Source organism: Tachypleus tridentatus, chromosome 8 (assembly GCF_004210375.1).
Source record: "Tachypleus tridentatus isolate NWPU-2018 chromosome 8, ASM421037v1, whole genome shotgun sequence".
Classification (NCBI taxonomy): Eukaryota; Metazoa; Arthropoda; class Merostomata; order Xiphosura; family Limulidae; genus Tachypleus; species Tachypleus tridentatus.
The window spans coordinates 111,489,910-111,515,172 of NC_134832.1; the positions used below are offsets into that span (position 1 = coordinate 111,489,910).

A 25,263-nucleotide genomic window follows, 5' to 3' on the forward strand; every position below is an offset into this window, starting at 1 on the left:
AGCTATCCCGTCCGAGTGCTAAAAGTTAAGAAAGTCATATGAAACACTTTTTTAACAATTACCTTCCCAGTACACTGTGACCGAAATATTTAAGTTTTCTACAACATTTGGTTGTTTGAGAAACAACGCAACTGTGTAATATTTTCATTGTTTTTCTATAGATTGACGTTCTAACTGAAAAAAGCAAACAAGTGAGAACAAAGAAAAAAATGTGGAGCTTTCCAGTTTGGCAAACTATTATCCTCTATGTTCTGATCTCACCAGTTCTCGTAGTCAGTCACAAAGGAGGTAAGTTTGTCCCTCGTTGTTCTTGTGATTTGTATTGTATTTACTCGATAAAGATTTTGTCAGACTATCTATCCGTATGGATTTTCTAAGGGTGAGAGACTATTTCATTGTTTTCTCAAGTTATAATACTCACTTATTTTAATGGTTTATAAATGAGCGTGAAATAAATTGTATTCTGTCAAACGAAAATTAATTATTGAATATAATAATATTCAATGATCAGACACCTAGGAGTTAAACGTTTATTGAAAAGCTAAATTAAAGCTCTACGAGGGTTACAAAAGTATTTATCTAATGGTATTGAAAATCACACATGACCAACAGAAACAAAGTCTGGCCCGGTGGTTAGGGCGAATCTAAGGGTCGCGGATTCGAATCCCCATCATACCAAACATACTCGCTCTTTCAGCCGTGGAAGAGTTATAATATTGCTATCAAGCCCACTATTCGTTGGTAAAAGAGAAGCCCAAGTGTTGGTGGCGGTAGTGATTACTAGCTAAAGCTTTCCTTATAGTCTTACACTGCAGCTTTGCCTGAAATTCAAAACAAACAAACAGAAACAAATTAGCATCAGAAAGTAGACCCAATAACCCTTCTGAAAGTGCACTGTTTTCATCAGGCGCAAGTGGTAAATGCAACTAGTATAGATGACTTGTATAGTTGGATTAGAAATCAACATAATTGAAAATGTTCACTTGATATCTTAGTTTTTTGATATTTCAAAACTAAACTTTTTTCCATTCTATTTTTATGTAAACTTCGATTTCTTATCTTAATTAAAACATATCACTCTCCAAGGATTAAAATACTTAATAAACAAAATTAGATGGCAAACGCGCATACATAAACTAATATTCTCAGATAAATTAAAAGCTTTTTAAAATCATCTTAACCATTGGTTTTTGTCCAACAGAACAAAGACTTGCACCCAAGTGTTTCAGACTCTAAAAGGCACTTTTTCAACTCGTAAAAGACAAAAATAATAAACTCATTCTAGAGCAGAGGTTCCCAAATTTTATAGGCCTGTGGAGCTTCTCATCAGAAAGAAAAAACATTCAGGAGCCTTAATAACAAAACAACAGCACTAAAAATAAAGATAAAGCTTACTTCAAGCTTTTAGAATATAAATTTATTAAAAATATCAATATTTAAAGAAACATTTTTACTTCTTCTTACTTGTTCAAACATTTCTGCTCCCAAAATCTATATCAGTAAAAGTTCAGTGTACTTAATTATTTATTAGTGGCTCGGATGGGCTTGCTTTTGTTCACAAAGTAGTTCAATATTTGGAGTTATGGTTGTTACCTGTAAGCGCAAATCATCTTCAATATTTAGTCTGTTTCTAAATTTAGTCTTTGTAGCTGTATACAGTGAAATGTTTGCTCACAAAGATATGTTGTTGGAAAACACACCAAAATTTTTCAAAGCTCTGCTACTTATTTCAGAGTATTTCACGTCCAATCCAAAATTATGTAATTTCTTTCTGCTGAAATTTTGTTTCTAGGATGTAATTAATTGAAATTTCTACAAGATGTTCTTTCTCTTTCAAAGGCAAATCGTTTATATTTGCAGAGTCAACAAAGGGATTTTGAATCCCCAGTAATATTTTTCTAAATGAGGAGGTAAATACTCCCCAGTAGCTGTACACAAATCAAATATGTGCCGCAAGACTGAAACTTTTGCATCCTCACTTAAGAAAATTTCATTCATAAGTAAAAAAAAACCAATGAAATTTTAGAAGCAATCAAGTTTTTCCATAAGTATACATTCACCCCAAAGTTTAAGCTTACGTTGAAGCGCTTCCATTTTACTCTGAGCTTTAAAGTACGTTACTCTGGTACCTTGCATTGTAGCATTTACTCATACAGATAAACAAATACGTCCGAAGGTAAGCCACTTTCTATATCCAGCACTTACCCCTTAATTTGATTGGAAAATTAAATTGGAAATGGCATTCAGATAAAAAGAAACATATCTCACGCGGCTCGGCATGGCCAAGCGTGTTAAGGCGTGCGACTCGTAATCTGAGGGTCACGGGTTCGCATTCCCGTCGCGCCAAACATGCTCGCACTTTCAGCCGTGGTGGCGTTATAATGTGACGGTCAATCCCACTATTTGTTGGTAAAAGACTAGCCGAAGAGTTGGCGGTGGGTGGTGATGATTAGCTGCCTTCCCTCTAGTCTTACACTACTAAATTAAGGACGGCTAGCACAGATAGCTCTCGAGTAACTTTGTGCAAAATTCAAAAAAACACACACACACACATATCTCACGCAGTTCGTAAAACCGAGCAAGCACTTTTACCCTAGAAAGCCACCGGACTTCAATATAAAGTAGCAAATTTTTATGTAAACTTCCCATATCCTCACAGAATAAACTGAATATCCTCGCATTGAATGGTCTTGATTTTATAAAATTAACTATTTTATGATATCACGCAATACCTCTTTTTAAGTCTTCTGGCATTCATTTCATTACAAGTGCATGAAGATGAAGACAGCAGTCGATACTCTCGATGTCCCGGTGTTTCTTTTTTAAGCATGCCACTGCGCCTGAAAATTTTCCCATCATAGCTGCAGCTCCATCAGTACAAATACTTGAGCAAAGCTCCCGTTCGATTTCATGTTCTTCCATAAATAACTCGATCAGTTTAAATATTTCTTCGCCTGTTGTTTGAGTAAGCAAAGGTTTGCGAATTAACATGTCTTCTTCAAAACTAGCTTCGTGAATATAGGCGACAAACACAAGCAACATTGCATAACCTGCGACACATGTTGATTCATCCATCTGAAGCGAAAAAGTTGGATTTATTTGTAACTCGCCTTATTAACTCTGTTAACCAATTTGCTAACATATCCTTCATTCATCGAGAAACCGAGTTGTCAGAAAGAGGCACGGAGTTAATGTTTTAAAGAAATTTCTCATCAGTCGTGCACTCTACCAAATCTTTTGCGCGTGGTTTTATCAAATCTTCTGCAGTTTTATGAGCTTCATCTGCTTTTGTAATACGTTAACTAACACGATATGAACCAATAAGAGCACGTTTGTTGTCCTGATGAACAAACGAACAAAATGTAGCTTTTCTTGCAATTAATTGCAAACACCTTCTCTTCAAATACTCGAAAGTTGGATTTTTTTAATTGGGAGTGTTTGGTTTCTAGATGCAAACTACTGTTACTCAACACTGTTCCCCATTCAACACACAACCAACTAGATCCATCTTCATTACCTGTCCATGTAAAATCATATTCAATAAAACTTTCATCATATTTTCTTTTCTTTCTTGTTTCGGTACTTCTTACATCATCCTGTGTTTAAGTGTTTGCACACGACGATAACGTCGATGAAATTGTATTAGGCCTAGGAAGATTTTTACTCGTATGATATTTATTAGTGATATTCAGCCACTTATCCATTATAAGGGTGACAACTAATTATTAATTTATCTAAAATCGTGTCCTTATATTTTTAACAATTCAAAAGTATTTTCATGGATATAAAATAGCTTCTTAATGAACACTCGTTCAAGCACTTGAGTTTTATCATCATACAATGACATGCTGATCTAAAATCAGTGTTGCCATAAAAAAGCCAGAAATAAAGATTTGTGGAAAAAAAGGCTAGGCCGCTAGAGTAATATATTTTTCTAAAGGAAGAGGATAACCTATTATTTTTACAACTTTTTAACAGAAATTTTTGAACCGTATAACAAAATATTAAGCCAGATTTGATGTGCGTCTAAATCTCGAACGAAATCAAACAAAATGAAACATGACGGCAAGCCGGCGTATAACGTCATAGAGCTCATTTGTACAAAGTTTGTCTAATTAAATTACAACGTATCTAACCTAATCTAACAATTACCAGTTATAATTGTCATAAATATAGCTATACTTCATATAAACATACTTTAAAAATGAAACAATTGGTACTGCACCTAATTGCATTACAATGTTTCAAATTTGGACCAGTTTTAGCTATGACGTCATGTTTCATTTCATTCGAGATTTAACCGCTAATCTAGATCTGGCTTTTAAAAGACAGTTGGCATAACTACCAAGGGTTGACAGATGTTTCATACGAAAATTACTAAGCAATCTTGCATCTCCAACGACGCATGCGATCTTGAGATGGTGCCATATCTACTAGCAACCAGTGGTGCCATTGTCGAAGTTAATTGAGATTGTTTTAACACTTTCTCCTCGAGAACTTCCCCTAAGCTAAATAAAATCGTCTGGCGTTAGGCAGAATAAAATATTGAAAGGCCCAATACTCGATAAACGTGTTATAATAAAGATATATTTTACTTTTTTGTACAGCGTATTCTGATTCAATTTTAACATTCTAAAATTTCCTCGCGGAGTCCCAAATAACGATGGCGGAGCCCAAGGTTTCCACTAAACATAGTTTGAAAAACCATGTTTTGGAGTTTGCGAAAAAAACACATGAAATAATTAAAACAAGGAGACATCAATAGACCATTTACATGATTCGCCAAATGAACAGCTTTTTAAAAAGCCGGTTGAAAAAAAAGTAATTTCTTTGTTCAAAGTATCGTTATTAGTATTTCAGCGAACGTTCGACTAAAGAAGTGGAATTTGTGCGTTTAGCATGTGCTGTGAAAATAAATAAATTTTGTTAACGTTCCATATACATGGTATATGTTATTCAGTGAATTATCACCGTGACTATAAAACAACATCAATCCGAAACGCAAGTTCATTGATATAAAATGCACTCGTTTATTCAATACCAGAATTACTTTGTAATAGAAATAACTAGAAAATTAATTCACGTTATTCATAGAAAATGGTCTTGTCAAACTCTCAGTAAGTGAGAGGCGTGTAGGTGGACATGAAGGTTTATTTTATTTATCTTCTGTGCCAAGTGTGATCTAGTGGTTAGCACGCCCAGTCTATGAATCCCAGAGTTCGTTTTTTTGCAGCCAATTACTGTAAAAACGTGTAACACAATTTGAAGCCGTGGGTGTGTTGTAAAAGTGGCGAACACATTTCATTATTCAATCATACAAGGGTTAGCTTTAGATGCTTTTGTAGAGCTGCCTTCCATCTTAACATGAAAATTTTGTAACAAACAAAATCCCTTTTATGCTGTTTGCCATGTAATATTTATAATAAGTTGAGTAGCTATACCCTCTCTAAAAACGTCGTGAAAATGTTTACTTTCGTATTACGAGTGCAGCAAGATACACTTTATGTAAGCTTTTCAAACTGGAACTCTTTTTCACAAAAACTCATAATACTTTCCCATGATTTGTCGTGAGAATTTCGAGTATGTTCGACCTTTACTTCGAGCTCGTTTTCTAGATACACTCTGAAACTATACTTTTCCTTATGTTTTTACAGCAAAACAAATATTTTTTACAAACTAATATTTTGTTTATTGTTCGATTTATCTCCCCTTTTTTAATAAGTGTTTACTCCTTGAGTTAGAACTGACAAACGAAAACATCTTCCTTGAATAAAAGCGTTGACAACCTTATAGAGTGTAGCTTTATCCAGATTGGAATTTAAAGTCCCTTCTCTACTCATTTCCATTTTAACAAGAAGTATAACTTCAGTTATAAACATGTTAGAGAAACTACTAAACTACCCCCTCACATTGAATTGAATCACTGTTGCATTATCGTAAATGACAAATTCGGAGGGCTTTAAGGACACATAACAGCAAATATCAAATGACATAAAGTAAAAGTAAAAAGACACACAACGAAATTAACATACGAATGTCTGGCTCAATCTCTTTAAATTTTTCATTGAAAGCACTGCAGGACTCTTAAAGAACAGCGATACAGGATTTTCAGACTGCTTCGTCTTCGTGTTTATGCAGCGAACAGGGCTTTATTATAAATAAAGCTATTTTATAGGCACTAACGTAGAGTAGACAGATGGTGAATTCATGAAAACAAGTATATATGTGTACGTATAAACATCTCTGCAAACTCAGGTATTAGCTTAGATTATTATAATGTACCTTACTCTTTGGGAACCATTCGTTTCTATGTATACTTTATATTTACTGCAACAGGCGCTCTACAGATTAGTAGTTAGTGTCATGTGTGTTGTAATTTGTATGAAAACCTTCGGTTACACCTTGGTATTAACCCTAATTTTGCTTCTCTAACCCTCTCCAGATATTTACCCCTATGGGCCTTCGCATAACTCTAAGCAGAATATATTGCTTTGCAGCATTTAACTGATCAATAGCTTAGCATTAAAGTTGGTTCATGCTGTGTTTCTTTGACGCAATTCATATTTTTTTTTTAGTTTCAAAACTAGTGCTGAAGCGTTTTATTTAAATATTTTCTTAAACGTGTTCAATCTTTCTCATGCTGGTTTATGAAATACAACTCATAAATAAATAGCAATACAGGGTGTTTAAAAAAATGTATATACTTTGAATGATTATAAATACAATGTTTATTAAGATATATCTAGGTTTTATAATCCATGTTTCAGAGACAAGTGTAGAATCTTTTGAGTTATCGCAGATGTTTGAACTGATGACCGTTCTGATCCAGACACTGCTGATAACGCGGAAAGATGAAATTACAAACTTCACGAATCATTTTATTTGGTATTTTGGTGCATTCTCCTTCAGTTGCTGTCCTCAGCTCATTGATTGCTGCAGGTTTTATGCTATAAACCTTATCTTTGACGTATCCCTGTAAAAACGTCCAGAGGTGTGAGGTCTGATAAATGTGGGGAAATTCAGTGCTACCTCTTCGCCCAATCCATCCGTTCGGCAAGTTTTCGTCAGGATAGGCCCTCACATTACGATGGTAGTGGGGAAGGGTTCCATCTTGCTGGAAATAAAACTCCATATCTCCAAATTGCTCTCTAATGCGGCACGATCGATTCTTGCAGCAAGTTCAGATAAACGAGACTAGTGACTGTGTTTTCGAAAAAGAATGGTACAATTATGCCCAAGGCTGATAATCCACACCACACTGTAACCCCTGGTAAGTTTACGTGGTGTTCAGCCGTAAAATGCGAGTTCTGAGGTGCCCAGTAGTTAATTGTGGCAATTAACTGAGCCATTTAATTTAAATGTGGCCTCATCGCTCCAGACAATCTTGTTTGGAAACTGTGCATCCTCTGCAGATTTTTCCAGGTACCACTCACAAAACTCAACTCTCCGGTCAAGATCATCTTCATTGAGGGCGTGGACTAATGCCAGAATAAAACTTTTCCAATGAATGCGCTTTAATATGCGATGGACGCTCGAATTTGGTATTCCTGTCTCACGGGTTGTTTGCCGAACAGATTTACTTGGAGATTTTCCAACAGCTCTGCTTCTCGTGTGGGATTGGAAGACGACCGCGATCTTCCAGAACGCCCTTTATGGATGTCTTGAACAGTTCCATTTGTTTCAAACTTATCTCTGATGCGAATAATGGTGAATCGCGTTGGTGGATCTGTTTGAAACTCTCTTCTAAACCGTCTTTACACTTCAGATACGTTCTCTCACTTCCAGTAACACTTTAAGATAAATTTTCTTTTCTCAAAGCTTAGTCTGGCTTCTGCCATTACTTCAAATCAGTTGTACCTGTAAAAAAAAGTTTGAGTGAGTTATAATCATTCAAAGTGTGTATACATGTTTTTGGGACACCCTGTATAAACTTAATACTATACAACCATAAAGCAATGAAAATATTACTACAGAGTTGTATTTAGTTTTATATATTAAAAAACAACAACTCACAATACAGTTTCAAACTTTTCATAACTTATTCTAGGAAGACAAATGAGAACAAACTTAGCCGAGATCGGAACAATTAACTGTTAAAACTAAGTTTTATTAATAGTGTACACATTAGAAGATATTTCATGAACAGTATTTACAATACTATGGTTTTAGGCTCTCACAATATGGGGGTTTGTCGAACGTGCACGCTCTTTCAGCCAAGGAAGCGTTATAATGTAACAGTCTTTTCCCAATATTTCCTTGGTAAAACACTCCTAAGATTTAACGGTAGGTAATGTTAACTCACTAACTTTTCTCTAGTTTTTCACTGCTAGGTCAGAAACAGTTACCTGGAAAGGAGATAGGAGAAACACTGATAATGTATCAGCCTTAAATGTACCCCATAAGTAGTAGCGCCCCAGAAACTATAAAAAAATAAAACAACAGTATTCTTCTTTGGCCAAGAGTGTTATTGGTATTTTGTGTTATAAGTTTTTTTATCTAAAATGTAGTAGAACTAAAGATGGATAAATGTTAGTTCTTTCTCTATTCGGTTCAGGACGGCGATTTCCTTAAACCTAAACTAGCAACAAATTCAAGATTGATTTTAATAAAGGTAGTTTAGTTGATTTTTGTTTAGTTTTTTTCTTTACTTTTGTTACGTGTCCTAACGTTGTTGTTATTCTAGCAGAAGTATTGTTGTCATAGGAATATGAATGGTTGAAATGGTTATTTATTTCAATCTAAGTTAGCTCATGTTGTACTAATAAGTATACACTCAAAGAGTCACACATATCCGTGTAAACTAGCGGTCTATAAAGACCAAAGACTTAATTACTGTATATAGCCAAGACTAGTAAATTTGAAGTACGGGCGGTCTCAGCGGGGGAACAACAGAATTATGTTTACGAACAGATGAAACTAGAATCTCCTGTGTGGTCTGTTTAGTTAAGAGTCGTTTCCAGGCAAGGTCTTTGAATTGAAAGAGCTATTGACACGCAAGTTGAAGCTGTAAATTCAGGCGGATACCAAACTCATTTAATACATTACATTCTCGCTATTTCTGACTCCCCATTTTACTCTATAGCCATATCGTTTACGAATGATTCAGACTATTATTTGAACGAGAACAATTTATTAACGTAAAAACATTTTGATTCTTCATAGTGGCTAGAATTCTGACATCTCTAAATACGTTCGTAATTATCACTTTAATTCTGGCCGATGAAGGACTAAACGACCTAATCTGAAACATTTCACTTTCTTCTTGTCGGGTACTGCACACTTGTCTATTTAGTAGTCAATTCACCTGAAGGAGTCACCCAATTATAGTTTTTTCTGTATATATTTTTCCAATATTGGTATTCCCTCTTTCCTCTTCCTTTTAAACTAATTGTGGCTTTTGGGTGACCCATTTGTCTTTCATTCATTTTCTACTTTTGACATAGTTGTATGGCCAGAAGGAAAATTCATTGTTGTATGTTTGGACATGAGAGCAAAAGGATGTTAGTAGAGGGAGTTTTGAATGGTGTTATACACGTGTAGGGTGATCTGCCCGAAACGAGGAATTTCTTTAACCCTGAAGCTATGAGGGAGCTGAACAATAGTTGACCCTCTTTCCCCTTCTCTCTTAATACATGCGGCATAATTTGGCAGCTGGTTTCTGGCTGTGAGTTTTCCGCAATCTTTCCTTCCGAAGGAGACCGTCAAAAGAAACATTAAACAGAATTAGCCGTGAAGAATTTAACAGATAGCAAGTAATACATCTTAACAAGGAAGTTTTATGAGAACTTACGAACCGCATCAACATTCTCGAAAATGTTTTCATGCTCTACTCACTCCTTAAACTACACGTTATAGCCTCTTTCAGACTTTACGTACGAACGTTATGAAACAAAATAAAAATATCACAAACACTTAGAGGACCTTAACAACCTTAATCATTGCGCTAATTAAGGACCATTAGTCGCACAGTCAGATTCTATACCTCCACAGCAGCGACACATGCAAATGGATCCATGAAATTTTACGTGAGTAATGATATTCTTCGGCAAGTTGGTTTGAATTTCGCGCAAACCTACACGAGGGCTATCTGTGCTAGCCGTTCCTAATTTAGCAGTGTAACACTAGAGGGAAGGCAACTAGTCATCATCACCCATCGCCAACTCTTTAACTACTCTTTTAACAACGAATAGTGTGATTGACCGTCACATTATAACGGATGAAAGGGTGAGTATGTTTGTCATGATGAGGATTCGAACCCGTGACCCTCGGATTACGAGCGAGTGCCTTAACCACCTGGCCATGCCGAGCTTCCTCTAACAACTACCAGTGTATTAAAGTCCTATTTACACATGAAGAGGCAAACAGAAAATTTGTTATTTGGAAATAATGAAGGGGAATAAGCAATTATACATGTAGTCAGGTTCTGTTTTTTTGTGTGTATGTATCTGTAAGCTCTGACTAAACACATTTCGTTGAATACTAAACAACTTCATAAATCATTTATCTTATATGATTTTACGAAGTAATGTAATTTTTTATTAATCTAAATTTTAATAGATACGGAATTTCATGAACTCCTTATTAGGACTACTAACCAAAATTTGAGTAAAGCCATAATATTTTTGAAAAGTATACGTTCTATTGTAATGGACGTTTCCTTGTGCCCCATTTGTATGCTTGACATAAATGAAATGTCGCTTGACTTGTAAAAGTATCTTTGTAAAGTTTTTCATGTTGCTGCATCTTTTAGAAAGTTTACGGTACAGTAATATATTTCACTGCATTCGTTACAATACCTTTACTGAAAGTGTTAATATTTTCGATTACATTCGTCTTTTAACTGAACTTATAAACATTATGTTCTGGTATATTATCCATTACACTATGTAACAAAATTTTTACTTTTTCTTGCTTCTGGGCAGAAAATGTTATTTCCCAATTGCTTATGTCTAAAGTAAATGGAAAAGACCTATTTTTCTCTTCAAACTTTGCTTTTGTGACCTGAGAGCATATAACGTAAACATGATGGGAGACTGACTATATTTGGGGGCTAATACGTGAAACTGATTTACATTACAATTGCAAATCTCGAAAAACTACTCCATTTTAAACATTGTTGTTCATTTTTGTATAACTTTAGTATAAATACATGTAAATCTTAATTGATATGTTTTTTTATTCAGACCTTATGTAAATGAAAATGTGCAAATTTTCCCATTTTACATAGAAAATAGGTTAAATTCTAAATTTCATCATCCAGGTCACAAAAGCAAAGTTTGAAGAGAATAATGGTCATTTTCTGTACTTTTCAACAAAAGCAATTAAGAAATAACACATACTATACAGGAACAAAATTTATGTTACATAGTGTTATTTTTTTTAGGCAGAATAGAACAGTTTTCTCACTAGATGGCTCCCTTTTAATTGCTATATTTGGAATATGGAGTCTTCTGTAAAGTATTCATATTCGCACCTTTTCTTTCGTAACAGAATACATAAAACTAAGAAATATGGATATTTAATTGTCTTAAAAGATTCCAAGCATATTAATACTACAAATGCTAGAAACAGTTACGTTATTAAGAAGTGTTGATACAATAGTTATGCTGAATCGTAGACTTACTCCAATTACTTGATTTGTAAACAACAGTAGATAAATAAATCACCTTTTTGTAGCCATTTTCTTGTTAAGACCTAATTTATAATTCAAACTTCTAGTAAATTCTACACAAATTAAAAGTGTTTAGCTTGTCTTCTCAAATAAATTCCTTTAACTAGAATAAATGCAACGAATTAAATTTGAAAATTATAAGTAGAGGAAACAAATGTTTGGCGTTTTTACTAAGACCCTTGTCGATGGCTTAGCGAAAAGTCAATGAGCTTCTAACACTAAAAATTGAGTTTCACTATCTGCAGTGAACAGAACAGAAATAGCCCTTTGTGTAACATAAAAAAACGAAATATTTACCAAGAAAAAGCAGAAGTATTTGTTTCGTAAATTACACGAAATTCAAACAGCTCGTTTTTATCAATATTATTTTTCTTTACTTAGAGAATTATCTATAATTATCTATGTTATAGAACAGCAGTTGATTCTAAACTCATTAAGCTCACTGACATACGTATTTACAAATTTATATAGACGTGTAACACTTGTTTTCTATAGACTATTTGCGCTGTATTCACAGTGTGGAATCCAACCCTGGATATTTGTGATATAAGTCTTTTAGCTTACCGCTGAAAATTATATGAAAAAATCTGATATGGGTATCTCAGTTTTACAACAATTCCGATTTATGAAGCAGTGAAACGCAAATAACACGTTTATTGTTTCTCTGTCTTTGCTGACGATCCCTAACATTTAAACTCTTGGTTAGATATTCCTGTGCGCCATATTTTAACTCCATTAACGTCCCCTACAAGTTAATAAACATTTCTGTCAACTGAAGATTGTCATAGTTTAAGTAAATTCCGTTTCGCACTTTCTCTCGCTTCCTCTGCCAAACTACTAATCCAAACACATTAGTAATGCCGTACAAATGGTATACATACGAGTATGTGTCTGTGTGTGTGTGTGAGAGAGAGGTGTCCCAGGTTTGTTATTGCAAGGTCGTGTTAGCGTGACAAGCTTGGCTAGCACAGCGAACCACGTCGCAAAACAGCCGGCCATGTTTATTTTGAAAATGTTAAAGTAAACAATGACGTTGTTTGAATAGATCGCAAATCTCCACTTGCTCTACGCTTTATAAGTACAGAAGTTTGTAATCCGTTTAATGTGTTTTCTGTACAATCAGTGCAACCTTGTAAAGCTAGCTTTTCGGGACTCAAGAATATTTCGTGATTCTCAAACATTCAGCTCATAAATTTACCTTTAAGTACCTAACTATAGCTGGCTGGATTGCCATTGGCGTTAAGCAACACAATAAGGAGTATTTTAACAATATACTCCATTATGTCTTTTCCATGTTTACATGTACATAATGCGGTTGTTATAATCTTGGAATCGGAAGTTTAAAACTCTGAACATGTGAGTACAAAAGCTTAAAAACATGTTGAGTATTTTTAAATAGAATCGAATGAGACGTCACGTCTAAAATAGTTAAGATTATCGAAGGTTTAAAAAGCTAATTAATTATATCATTATATTGATAAGGTTAATAATTCAGTTGTAAAATCAATAAGCCTAATGGACAATAAGTGTTAAATGTTTAATATGAGACGTCACTACTAAGCTGCAACTTTACTGGTTGTGTATTCATTACATTAAATTATCTACCAAAACACTTTCCATTCTACTGACTTCCACACAGTATTGTGATCTATTTTAGAATATAAAGGCTTGACTTATGTACACGTCTAAGAACCAGTTTCTATGTGTGCAAGAGTGTAAATATCTACTTTCACTACTGTACGAAGGGGCGCGGCTTTTAGCAATAGAGTGGGAAGGCAAGAGGCGTGACCTTTTGAAGGATTGGGCCTGTTGGTGAAAAAAGAAAGAAAAAGGAAATGTATGAATGTATGTGTAATGGTAGTGGATGAATTATCTCGACACACGCTGTTGGCCTTTTTTTTTTCCAAACAGTGCAATAACCCAGTTTGTATGCATTCTTTCTTCGTATATGCATAGGTCTGAACTTTTCAGGAAATAAATCAAGAGAGTTAACTTATAAATAATATATCTGAGATTCTGTGGAAGTTAATGTAGTTTATGGTACATCTAAGGAGAGAGTAAATATTCTCTATTATGGTGACTAGAACGTAGTCAGAAACGGATCCAGCTTCCTTCTGTTTCTCCAATGCAAAGGAAAGCTTCTAGAAACACAAAACAACCTCGTATCTTGTAGTTTTGTTTGCTTCGAATACTCGCACAAAGCTATGCAAAAGCTATTTGCGCTAGCTGTACCTACTTTAGAACTGATCAACTAGATTGGTAGGCAGGAAGTCAATAGCACTCACCGCCAAATGTCGGTTACTTTAATCGAATAGTGGGATTTGATCGTTACTCGTATAACGCACCTTGGCCTCAAAGCGCGGGCGAAATTTTATAAAAACGGAACGTGAACCACGTAACCTCGGACTGATAGCTCAACAGGATACTTTAGTCTCATTTTGTATATTCACCAGTACTATCATTATAAGCTTGTTAAGTATGTTATTTTGAAGGTAGTATTAATATGTTGTTTATAATAGATGGATGGGACAGGTTCAAGTCTGAACATAATCGTATCTTAGTTTTTATGGACGTGATTGAACTCAGTCTAAAGCGGAATTTTTTTGTTGTTGTTGATAAACATGGTAGATCTTAAAAGCTTTACGTTTTGTTCGGACTAAGTCGAATCTCCAGAGGTTTTTAATTCGGACTTTCGGGAATGACAATGAGGTCTACAAATTAAAGTCCGAACTCGTTTAATTTTTAATCTCTTTCAGTTTCTTGAATAACTAATCTGTGTAAAACGAGCATTCACATTGCTAGTGAATGAAATATACGTAGTGTTCTGTTTGAGTAAACCTAGTGTGTATATATATGTATATATATAAAGCTGCAACATCTAACCCTATATCTTGATGGGAGAATCACGCCACTGCAAACGGAAAGCAATTAATATAAATCATGAATTTTTCAAATTTTTCTCTTTTTTTCTCAACGACGTAAATTCATAATGAGTAAATCGCTATTTATTTATTGTAATTTTTGTATATTATTTTCATCGTTTGTCTTTAAATAACTTGAGAAATTACCTGTTATACAGGGAAAATTGGTATAGTTATCATACAAGTGTTGAATAATATACGATTATCACTTGTTAACATGCACTGTTCGATAACAATGGTTTCTTTCTTTCTTGTCTTGATGTAAGTATTTTAAACTAATATTTGAGCACGCTTTCTTTCGCCCGTTGGATGCGCGCGCACACACACACACACATATATATATACATTGATGCAGTTATATCAAATTTAACACGTAAACATTTCACAAGAATAACGTCCCTAGATTCTCTGTGATGGAAGTGTAGTTCATTTGAAAATTACTTTTCAAGAAGGCAAAATTTGTATATATGGTAGGTCTGCAGCAAATATTTCGATGTCTAAAGCATTACATATCAAGTTTTACCGTCAAATCCACTCGAACTTCGATACATTTTCAAAATTTCACTGTCTACAGATACAGTTGTCATGACTTATGGGTTACTTTCGTTACACTGCATACAATTAATGTATGTAGGGTTAAGTGTGATCAAACTCCCTCACTCTTCTTCAGGAGAGGTATTGAAAAACTATTTACAACTTTGATCAATTAGTCACATTCGTCTAAACCCTGGTTGTTTTCAGGGAGAAAATCAATCAACAAAATGTGTGACTTTTTTTTTTCGACACATCAGTGAAACATGACTCCACGTATTCCAAGAGTTTAAGACATCTATCTGGTTATCGAATTAAGTTTGTACATTTGTTTAGATTCCCTCCTGGTCGATGCACACCTGTGTCTTTTGTGGTCAACACTTACACTTAGTGGGTATAAATGTTTAATTAATGTTCCAGTTTTGTTACTCATTAATTTTTTCATATTAATCAGCGTTGAATGATTATAACGTTTTCTTATCACCAAACGTTTGTATTTTGGCAAGGAGAAAATAAAGGAAGTAAAATCCCTATATATTTCAAGACGTCACAAATTCACGAACAGTATATGTTTCACACTTCCCGAAAACTGGTAGTTATGGTGTTAATACAAAAATTACAAACTTGCCCATGATTGTACAGAATATTTTAGTTTAAGATGAGTAGATAATAGCCTGGTAAAAGCGAGCAGAAAATGTGACAGACTTATTGTTCCATTAATAAATCTTGATTCGAAAAGTAAAACTAAAAGTAATTCACAATGAAAATAGACTATGTATGACCAAAGTAATAAGACTGTATTTAGTAACTATAACAATATAAAGTCACTTACTTCACACACCCTTTCTTCCTATGTAAGGTTGTTCTTCATGTGGGTTTTTGAAGTGGCTTAAAATCAACTCAACCATTGTTATACCGTTCAGCATCTAAAACTAACATCAGTTGATTCTTATTGAGCCGTTGTAGCATTTATACAATAATGTTTGTTCATTATAATTTTTAGAGTCTATGCTCATGTCAGCTTTATGGTAATAGAAAACTAAATATCGTAAGTTATGTGTTTTGCCAGTAGTGAGAAATAACAGATCAAATTCACTGCAGTAATTCTCAATATTCTAATGGAGAATCAATGTTCTGAGAAACAAATGTATGTGTGTATTCGAAAGCGGTGGTGTTCACAAGAAAAGATCCATATCACTCACCTTTATGTTAACGTAAGTATAATAATTTTAGGCTTAATATCCATAAAATCAATTTACTAGTGAGAAGTTTAACCTGATTCTGCATAGATTATTTATAATCGATTCTAGGAGAAATTGCTTGGTGGTTAGCCAGGAAGCCGTTTCTCTTTAGCTGGTAATTACGTACTTGGGAAGAGTGCGAACTTTTGTTTCTGGTTTCTTAACTTCCCAAACGCTCCACCGTCCGACATTAGGTACAATATTGGGTCTATTGGAAACTGGTAGCAAGTGAAAATGTAATTTAGAGTTCGTGATAACGTACTTTATACCAAAAGCATAATGTGTAGCATTAGATATTAACGTTTTACAGAACGAACCTAAAAATCCGTTTTACAAATTTATTTTTATTACAGCTGTTGTATTCATGAAATGAAATATTTATATACATATTCAGGGAAGCCAAAGGAAGCAATCATACTCTGTTGAATAGCATGTGATTAATCTTTGGAAACATTATAAAATCCTATTGACTTTAAATAAGGCAGTAATTCTCAAAATCAGCTTCTTGTGTTCTATGTGTAATATACAGATATAATTGTATATATCTGCGTTATTATATTTCGTCTCACTCTAGGTATTTTATCAGTTTTCTTTGTTACATTGATAAAGTCAATTACTTGGATTGGATAATTATTATAACAGATTTTTGTTATATTCTGTTCCCCTCGGTAGACTCAGCAGATAGCCCGATGTGGTTTTGCTATAATAAAACACATAAGCAGATAGCCCGATGCGGTTTTGTTATAATAAAACACACACACACATTGTTTTTCTTCTGATTTACATTAATGTGTTTAATTCGCACATGAGTGACTATAACAGGGTTGCTGGGTAAGTGGTGCACTTAACCTCTTAACAGTTACTTATATAAAAGTTAGGTTAACATTGACTAATGTTATGCTTATGTCAATTGCCAAATGCTCACTTATATCGCTCTGAAACTATTATGAATTGGTGTCCGTATTAGCAAAAACAAAGAAAAATATTATTTATGTCATTCTGTTCCTAAAGTGTCGCCAATCTACTTGAGACAGGCGCTTTTGTGTGCAGTTTCGTTGTGAGTTTTTTTTTCGTTCGGAACACTGCTTACAAATTGAATGATGGCCTGTGCAATGCCATCATAAAGAGGATGCCATCCACGGATTAAGACACACTTTATCTACGCTATCTTCTCTGCTCTGGCGCCTATCTGCTGAGTAAGCTCCAAAAAATTACCCCTCCCTCCATCCTTTGCGTCATCTCATTTAACAAAAGAATCTACTAGTCAAGATAAACGTTATGTTATAGAGGCCATTTTTCTATTCTTCTGAACCTAAGCAATCGAGGACTTTTGTGTATGTGTGTAAGTTTATTCTCTTTTTCTAATATTTCTAAAAGGTACTTACCACTTTGAAAGATAGGTTGAACTAAAAAATGTAGGCACCTTTACGTAATTACTTTTTAATAATAAAATACGTATTTTACTATTTTTTAAACAGTTGTTTGCCATTTTAGTACGAGAGCTTCGAAAGGAATCAAAGATTTTTAGGTTGTTTATTTATTTTGTTGAATTTCGCGCAAAGCTACTTAAGTGTTGTCTGAGATAGCCATTCCTAATTCTGAAGTGGTGAACTAATGGGAAAGATGCTAGTCAACCTCATCCATCATCAACTCTTTGGTGACTCTTTACAGTGAGATTGATTGTATAATAATAATTATTATTATAATGCCCCCAACACTGAAAGGACAAGTATATTTAAGGGCAGTCAGTTTTCGATCCAGTGACCCCCAGACTGCGTGTTTACTGTCCTAGTCAACAAGTTTTGCCAGGCCAAAATGCTTAGAATAGAAACTTTTTAAATTACAAAAAATAGAGTAGCTCCCGAATATTTTCCAAGGCTAGAGTTATGATATAGCACTGAACACGCTCCATAGTTTAAGTTGTAGGATGCTTCTGACTGGTTGTCCTTCCCGAGGTCACCAGAAGTTTTGAACTAACGATATGTATCCTTGAACTTGGAAACGTCTGACTTGGTTGTTTATAACACTCATGTGTCACATGAGGTGCTGTTCAGGTTGAAAAATAACAATATCTAAAGAATAAAGAGTTTGAAACACGAATTTTGTAAACCACAACATTAAAACGCCTCGTAAAAACTAAACACTGATTTATTTGGCAACCTATTTGTTTTGAAATTCATTGTGATATTTTATCATTGTAACAGCGGATTTTGAAACGTTTAGTGTTTACTAGTCGATGCCATTTTATATTTGATACAGTTATAAACTGACTTAACTTTTGGACTATTTTTTCTCGTTATTTTGATATTCCTGACACTGACAGTCTATTAGACGATTTATATCGAATACACCAAAGACTTCCCGATAAAAAATAAAAAAAGAAGTGTGTACGGTTAAATGTACCTTATTATTTTATATCACATTGTATGAAAATAAACTTATATAATACATATACCGAAAAAAGAATTAAGTTGTAAAAGTATTTTAGACCATTTCTAATTATGAATTATTATTTGTCGAATGATATTTCTCTATCTCTGATTGATGGTATATGTTTAAGAAAATAAAAGTGTCATTCTGTGTTCACTTCGCATACTCGCCCAAAACTACGCAAGGGCTATCTGCGATAGGCGTCCTAATTTTGAACTAATAAACTAAAGGAAAGTAGCTAGCTATTCAGCAGCACCCCTCGCCAGCTCTTTGGCTATTATAGTCGTATAATGTCAATAGCAGTTATTGTCGAAGATTCAAACTACAAAAAATGAGGCGCAAACTACGGCTTGTTTGTTTTTGTTTTGTTTTTGAATTTCGCGCAAAGCTACACGAGGGCTATCTGCGCTAGCATTCCCTAATTTAGCAGTGTAAGACTAGAGGGAAGGGAGCTAGTCACCACCACCCACCGACAACTCTTGGGCTACTCTTTTACCAAAGAATATTTGGATTGACCGTCACATTATAACACACTCACGGTTGAAAGGGCGAGCATGTTTGTTGTGACGAGGAATCGAACCCGCAACCCTCGGATTACGAGTCGAGTGCCTTAACCACCTGGCCAAGGCGGGCCCAAACTATGGCCCTCATTCAGTGCACGACATGCTAATCGTTTGTCCACGACTGTCTCTTTGTTTTACGAAAGTGATTTTTGTTATCTATTACAATTTCGTAGTTTAATAAGTGATTTTTGAAGTTGGACAACAGTGAGTTATTTTATTACCTGTAAGGAAATGTAAGTTATAACAAGAACCAGGCTATTACAATGTTTTCAAAATCGTGAAAACAGATAGACTATAAGTTACTTGAAACATTCACTTAGTCGTTCTCTTGAAGATATCAGGTAAAAGTAATCAAACAATACATCCTCTTATTGAAAGTTACTGAGTGATTTAAATTGAAGAATTTATTGTTTGATTGCTCTTACAGCGATCATTTCTTAAAAACTAGGTGATTTAAGAAAACTATAAGAAGCAGTCTGAAAATCCAAAGTTTCATTCAGAGAAATTTAGATATGGGAACAGGGTATTTTAAAAAACATATATTTAAGCATGACGAAATAGTTTTTTTTTTTCAAAAATGTGTTTTACTTTTACTACAATTATGAATTTTAAAATGAAGTAGGGATCCTGCTATAAAAATTAATGAAACAAGAATTAAAACATTACAAACTATACAAATTTAATCCCTCCCATTTCAAAGAAATAAATAAAATGCAATCCCTGCTTTAACCTACAGATATGTGTATAAAGCTGCGAAACTACAGTCACAAGTTTATAAAATTAAATCCCTACTTTTGCACACAACTATGTGTATAAAGCTGTGAAACTACAATCACAAGCTTATAAAATTAAATCTCTACTCATACGCACAAATATGTGTATAAGCTGCGAAACTACAATCACAAGTTTATAAAATATAATCCCTACTTTACTCTACAGATATATGGCCAGGTGGTTAAAACGTTCGACTCATCATCTGAGAGTTGCGGGTTCAAATCCCTGTCCCACCAAACATTATGCTCGCCCTTTCAGACGTGAGGGCGTTATAAAGTGACAATCAATCTCACCATTCGTTGGTAAAAGAATAGCCTAAGAGTTGGCAGTGGTTGGTGATGACTAGCTGCCTTCTCTCTAGTCTTACACTGCTAAATTAAGGACGTTTAGCGCAAATAACACTGGAGTAGCTTTGCGCGAAATTTAAAACAAATCAAACTTTTGAAACATTCTTTATTACATATAAATTTCCAGGGAAAAAATTGTAATTCTCAGTGCACGTTTAATAAAATACCATTCTTTTAGGGTAAATAATTTTTAGACGTAATGACTTTAAGGAAGTTTTCTTTATAAACACCTTGTACATTTATACATGTATAAAGAGCAACTATGCTATTTGTTTTTGAATTTCGATCAAAGCTACAAAAGAGCAGTGTAGACCAGTCGTTCCTAATTTAGCTGTGTAAGGCTAAAGGGAAGGCAGCTAGTAATCATCACTCACTACTAGCTCGTGAGTTATTGTTTTACCAACGAGTAGTGCGACTGATCGAAATATTATAATGCCTCCCAATTTGGCTTGACAGAGATTCCAACCCTCGTCCCTCAGATTACGAAGCGAGCGCCCTAACCACCTGGCTAAGCCGGGCACGTGATATTTGTTAATGGAGTTATTTTTTATGTTTTATCCAAACTTGTAAACTTACAACAACAACAAAAATTAGTTTTACTTCGTAGTTTTGTTTCACAAAAAAACAACTCAATACGTACAAAATGAGAAAAGCTCCACTACTTCTATTACAAGTTAATGTTTCTTTATGACTGCATTCCTTAAATACGTTTACTGTCAGTTGAATATTTCTCCTAGTTTTTATTAAGTCACGCTTCTACGGTTCTCCAGTTAGAAACAAGCAGAGCTTTTCGTGGTTCAATATTGGGGTGCAATCACGAACGCTTGTTGATGTGGTATGATCTAATTTGCTTTACGCTGGACACCAACAATGGCTGGGTTGTCTTAGTATTTGACAATGTCGGTTGTTTATGGGAAACTTGGTTTTCATCATTAAGTAATATATATATATATATCTTCTGTTTAATGAAGGACAAAGATAATACAACAGCAATTAGATTCTGGCTCTGATATTTATGTAAGTTGGGTTGTGAAGGTCATAAATCATAAAAAAAGTCATGAGCTCAAATTTTAGCATTCTTAATAACATAAGCAGAAGCACAGAAAGGATAATTATGTTACTGTGTGTGTGTGTTTTAAACAAAGCGCACAGTGAATTGTTCTGATTGATGAGTAAACAGAAGATTGATGCCAGAGGAGTATGCAGATTCTACAAGCATAAGAACTTCAAGGTGCGTAAATTCAGCCAAGGTTTTAGTTATATTTGCTATAGATATAATATAACTCCTATTATTTGTATATAAATGTGTGAAAAGTAATTTTCAATGCATTACGTAAATTCCCAAATTATATGTAATAACAGTTCAATATGTTTTTAGGTGTTCTATTTCAGAGAACATTTTGCTTTACGTGTTGTCTAAAGTCGACTAAAAATGGTTTTAATCCTTTTGCCCTGCACTTCATGATATAATTACCCTAAATGTAGACCTCTACGCAATGGTCCTACATAACTGGAGGGACTATTTCAGTTACGAAACTCTCGTCTGTTTCGTTCCTTTTATAAATACCTCTCTTTACTGGAAGAGAATATAATTGTATATACTGCGTCCATGACACTTTCAGGTTCCGTCTGGGAAACCCTACGCAAAATGATCTCATCTTCCCAGTCCTGAGACGTTTATAGATGTACATATTGTGCACAGTTAAGGTTATTTTAAATTCAATATTTTGTGTTGGATTTGATAAAAAATAATTATAATGTAATATTAAGTGTCCAGGTCATATATTGAAACTTAATCCGTGTGTGCATTTGGGCATATATACGTATTTTGGGCACGTTACTCTCGCCTGTTTTACCCTAAACGCCTGTACGTTAAATGTGTGTAACATGTGTATTAATGTACTTACATAGCCTTAACCTTATTCATTACAGCAGTTGCCATTGCAATGGTTTAATGTAACATAATAATCTTTATGATTTTACCACATAACATCTGGCAGTGCATGCTGGTATATTCATTGATTTTATGCCATATAATAATCTCTGTGATTTTACTGCGTGATTTTTCAATGCTATTTTATTTCTACCAAACTGTCTAGATGTCTCGAGTAAAAGCCAGTGTTACAGTGTTACAAACGATATTGGAGTAAAATGACTTTGCTAAAGTTTCTTTTCTGAACTCAAGAGCTCGATTATGATTTTCTTAGAATGACACAAGTTTTCTTCTAAATGTTAACATTCATTTCAAGTATCGCTGATAGAGATAAACCAACACAGCTACCTAGGAGTAAAGCCCATAGCAAAATTTCTGTGCTTGAGTGTGCGTGTGTATACATATATATATACACTTGTTTTCTGTCTTCGCTGAAGTCCATTCTCACTGTACCCTAGTTATGACATTTCTGCTCATTTTAATCATTTCTGAGTAAATACCAAAAGCCACAGAACCTGAGCTGTAGTGTATCAGATTAATCACATGAGTGCAGCTCTACTGCTTTCACAACATTCTGCATTAATAGATCTATAATATAATGAATGGTGTGCTAGTTATTAAAATTACGTCCTTTTCATTTTAAGATTTGATTTGATTTGATTTGTTTGAAATTTCTCGCAAAGCTACACCAGGGCTAGTTGCGCTAGTCATCCTTAATTTAGCAGTGTAACACAAGAGGAAAGACAGCTAACCATCGCCACTAACAGCTAGCTCTTGGGCTACTCTTTTAACAACGAATAGTGGGATTGACCGTTACATTATAATGTCGCCACGGCTTAAAGGGCGAGCATTATTGGTGTGAGGGGGAGTCGAGCCCGCGATCCCCAGATCACAAGTCGAGTGCCTTAACCACCTGTCCATGCCGGGCGTGCATTTTAAGAGCCCTTTTGTTTTCGCGGAGTTTGGCACGGCCAAGCGGTTAGCGTCTGTTCTCTGAGTTCAAATATTAATGGTACAAGCCCATTATTCGTTGCAACTCTTCTCAGTATGGTACCATGGGTGTGCTATAAAAGCATCAGTTTAACTGTACTATTTGGTTAAATAAGGGTCATCCATGAACTGTTGACTGCCTTCCTTTGTAGACTATTAGCTCAAAATTAGGGATGGCTTAAACAGATAGTCTTCTATATAGCTATGGCCCAAAATTCTTAACAACTTTTGTTTTATTTTTCTTATGATGTCAATGCCTTTACGGTAAGCCACTCTCACATAGTTTACGCACGTTACCCACGCAAGTTTTCAGAGAGAGTTTTGCCAAAAGAAAGATTGTACGTATACATGTACAGAGGATAACAACAAAAAGAAAAGAACCTCAAGACTTTCTGGTGACTACCCTGAGGAACTTCCCACGATTATACTTGCTTTACGTGGAAAGGGCGGTGGATAGAAAATATTGTCCACGGAGCTAAATCTTCGCCTTGTTTGATTCAGAAGTCAATGAAACAATTGTATATTTTTATTTGCACTAGTCTCATAAAAACAAAACACGCATTTTGTAAAATAATATACAATTTTACGCCTCTTTATAGATGACTATAGATATTTATACAGAGTACGACCAAAATACTCTCCTGCTTAGACCACATTGTAAACTTTATGACTTTATGAAGTATAGGCAATGCATACTTTATACTAAGGGAGAAACTTCACGATTTACCAAAATTTATTGTTTGTGTTTCTGGGATGTGGTAACTTTAGGTGCTTATTTCTACATACTGGGCTCTGCATGGCCAGATGATTAGGGCTCTCGACTAGCAATATGAAGGTCGTGGGTTCGAATCATCGTCGCACCAAACATGCTCGCCCTTTCTGACGTGAGGCGGTTATGTGACGGTCAATCCCACTATTCGTTGGTAAAAAAGTAACCCAAAAGTTGGCGGTGGGTGGTGATAACTAGTTGCCTTTCCTCTAGTCTTACACTACTAAATTAGGGACAGCTAGTACAGATAGCCCTCGAGTAGCTTTGTGCGAAATTCAAAACAAACAAACAAACAAACACATACTTCAAAAAATTGAGGCTCCGAGAAAAAACAATTATAATCGGATCCTCCTTCCATTCCTATTCATAATGTAACAAAACATACACACGCACACACATAATCTGTAGGTACAATACACGTTTACCCACATCGTGTGTAGGGTGATATTATTGCCCTCTCCCTCTGTCGTGATATTTTCGAAATATGATGAATTACAAATCATAAATGTAACATTTTTATGACAATATAATTAAGTTTGATATCATTCACATGTACTTATTACCTAAGCCTTGTAAGATATTCTCGGCTTTAGCAATAGGTGCTTCTTTTGGTGCCACTGAAAAATTAATTTTTAAATCTCGATAGATAAATACAATGAATTTATAAATTCTCCCTCCAACGCACCCCCAAAAAGGCGAATCAGAAACTATTTTAATATATTGGCGCATTTTAAAAAACTAGATAAAATATATCACTATCAAGGCCTTATTCCTAGAACAATTTGTAGAAATAAAATAATAAAGAAAATTAGAAAAAAGCAAATATGCTGTAAGGGGGATAATACACTGTTTGATATATATATATACACGAATATCTAGGCAGGACCCATACAGTGTAACTTAGGGCCATTCACCCAGTACCTAATGGTATGTAACATAATAATATTAAGTAAATGTTTTCTAATCGAATAGTTGCACGTTTGTCCCACTTTGTAACTTGCACTTTTTCCCCTACGCACGTAGTCGAAAGTTTGCAACACATCGTATCTCGAACATTATTTCTATTACTTGAGGGGTGACACGTTTGTTGGAA

General features: G+C 34.6%; 1 protein-coding gene across 6 annotated transcripts in view; it reads left to right on the plus strand.

The window, feature by feature from the left end:
* The window catches only part of LOC143223212 (latrophilin Cirl-like), a 106,361-nt gene that overhangs the window by 45,092 nt on the left and 36,006 nt on the right, over nt 1-25,263 (plus strand). For all 6 annotated transcript variants that reach the window (XM_076450833.1, XM_076450829.1, XM_076450830.1 and 3 more), the window contains exon 2: nt 162-288. In XM_076450833.1, coding sequence (XP_076306948.1) covers nt 162-288 — 127 coding nt within the window. The remainder of the gene's footprint in view (nt 1-161; nt 289-25,263) is intronic.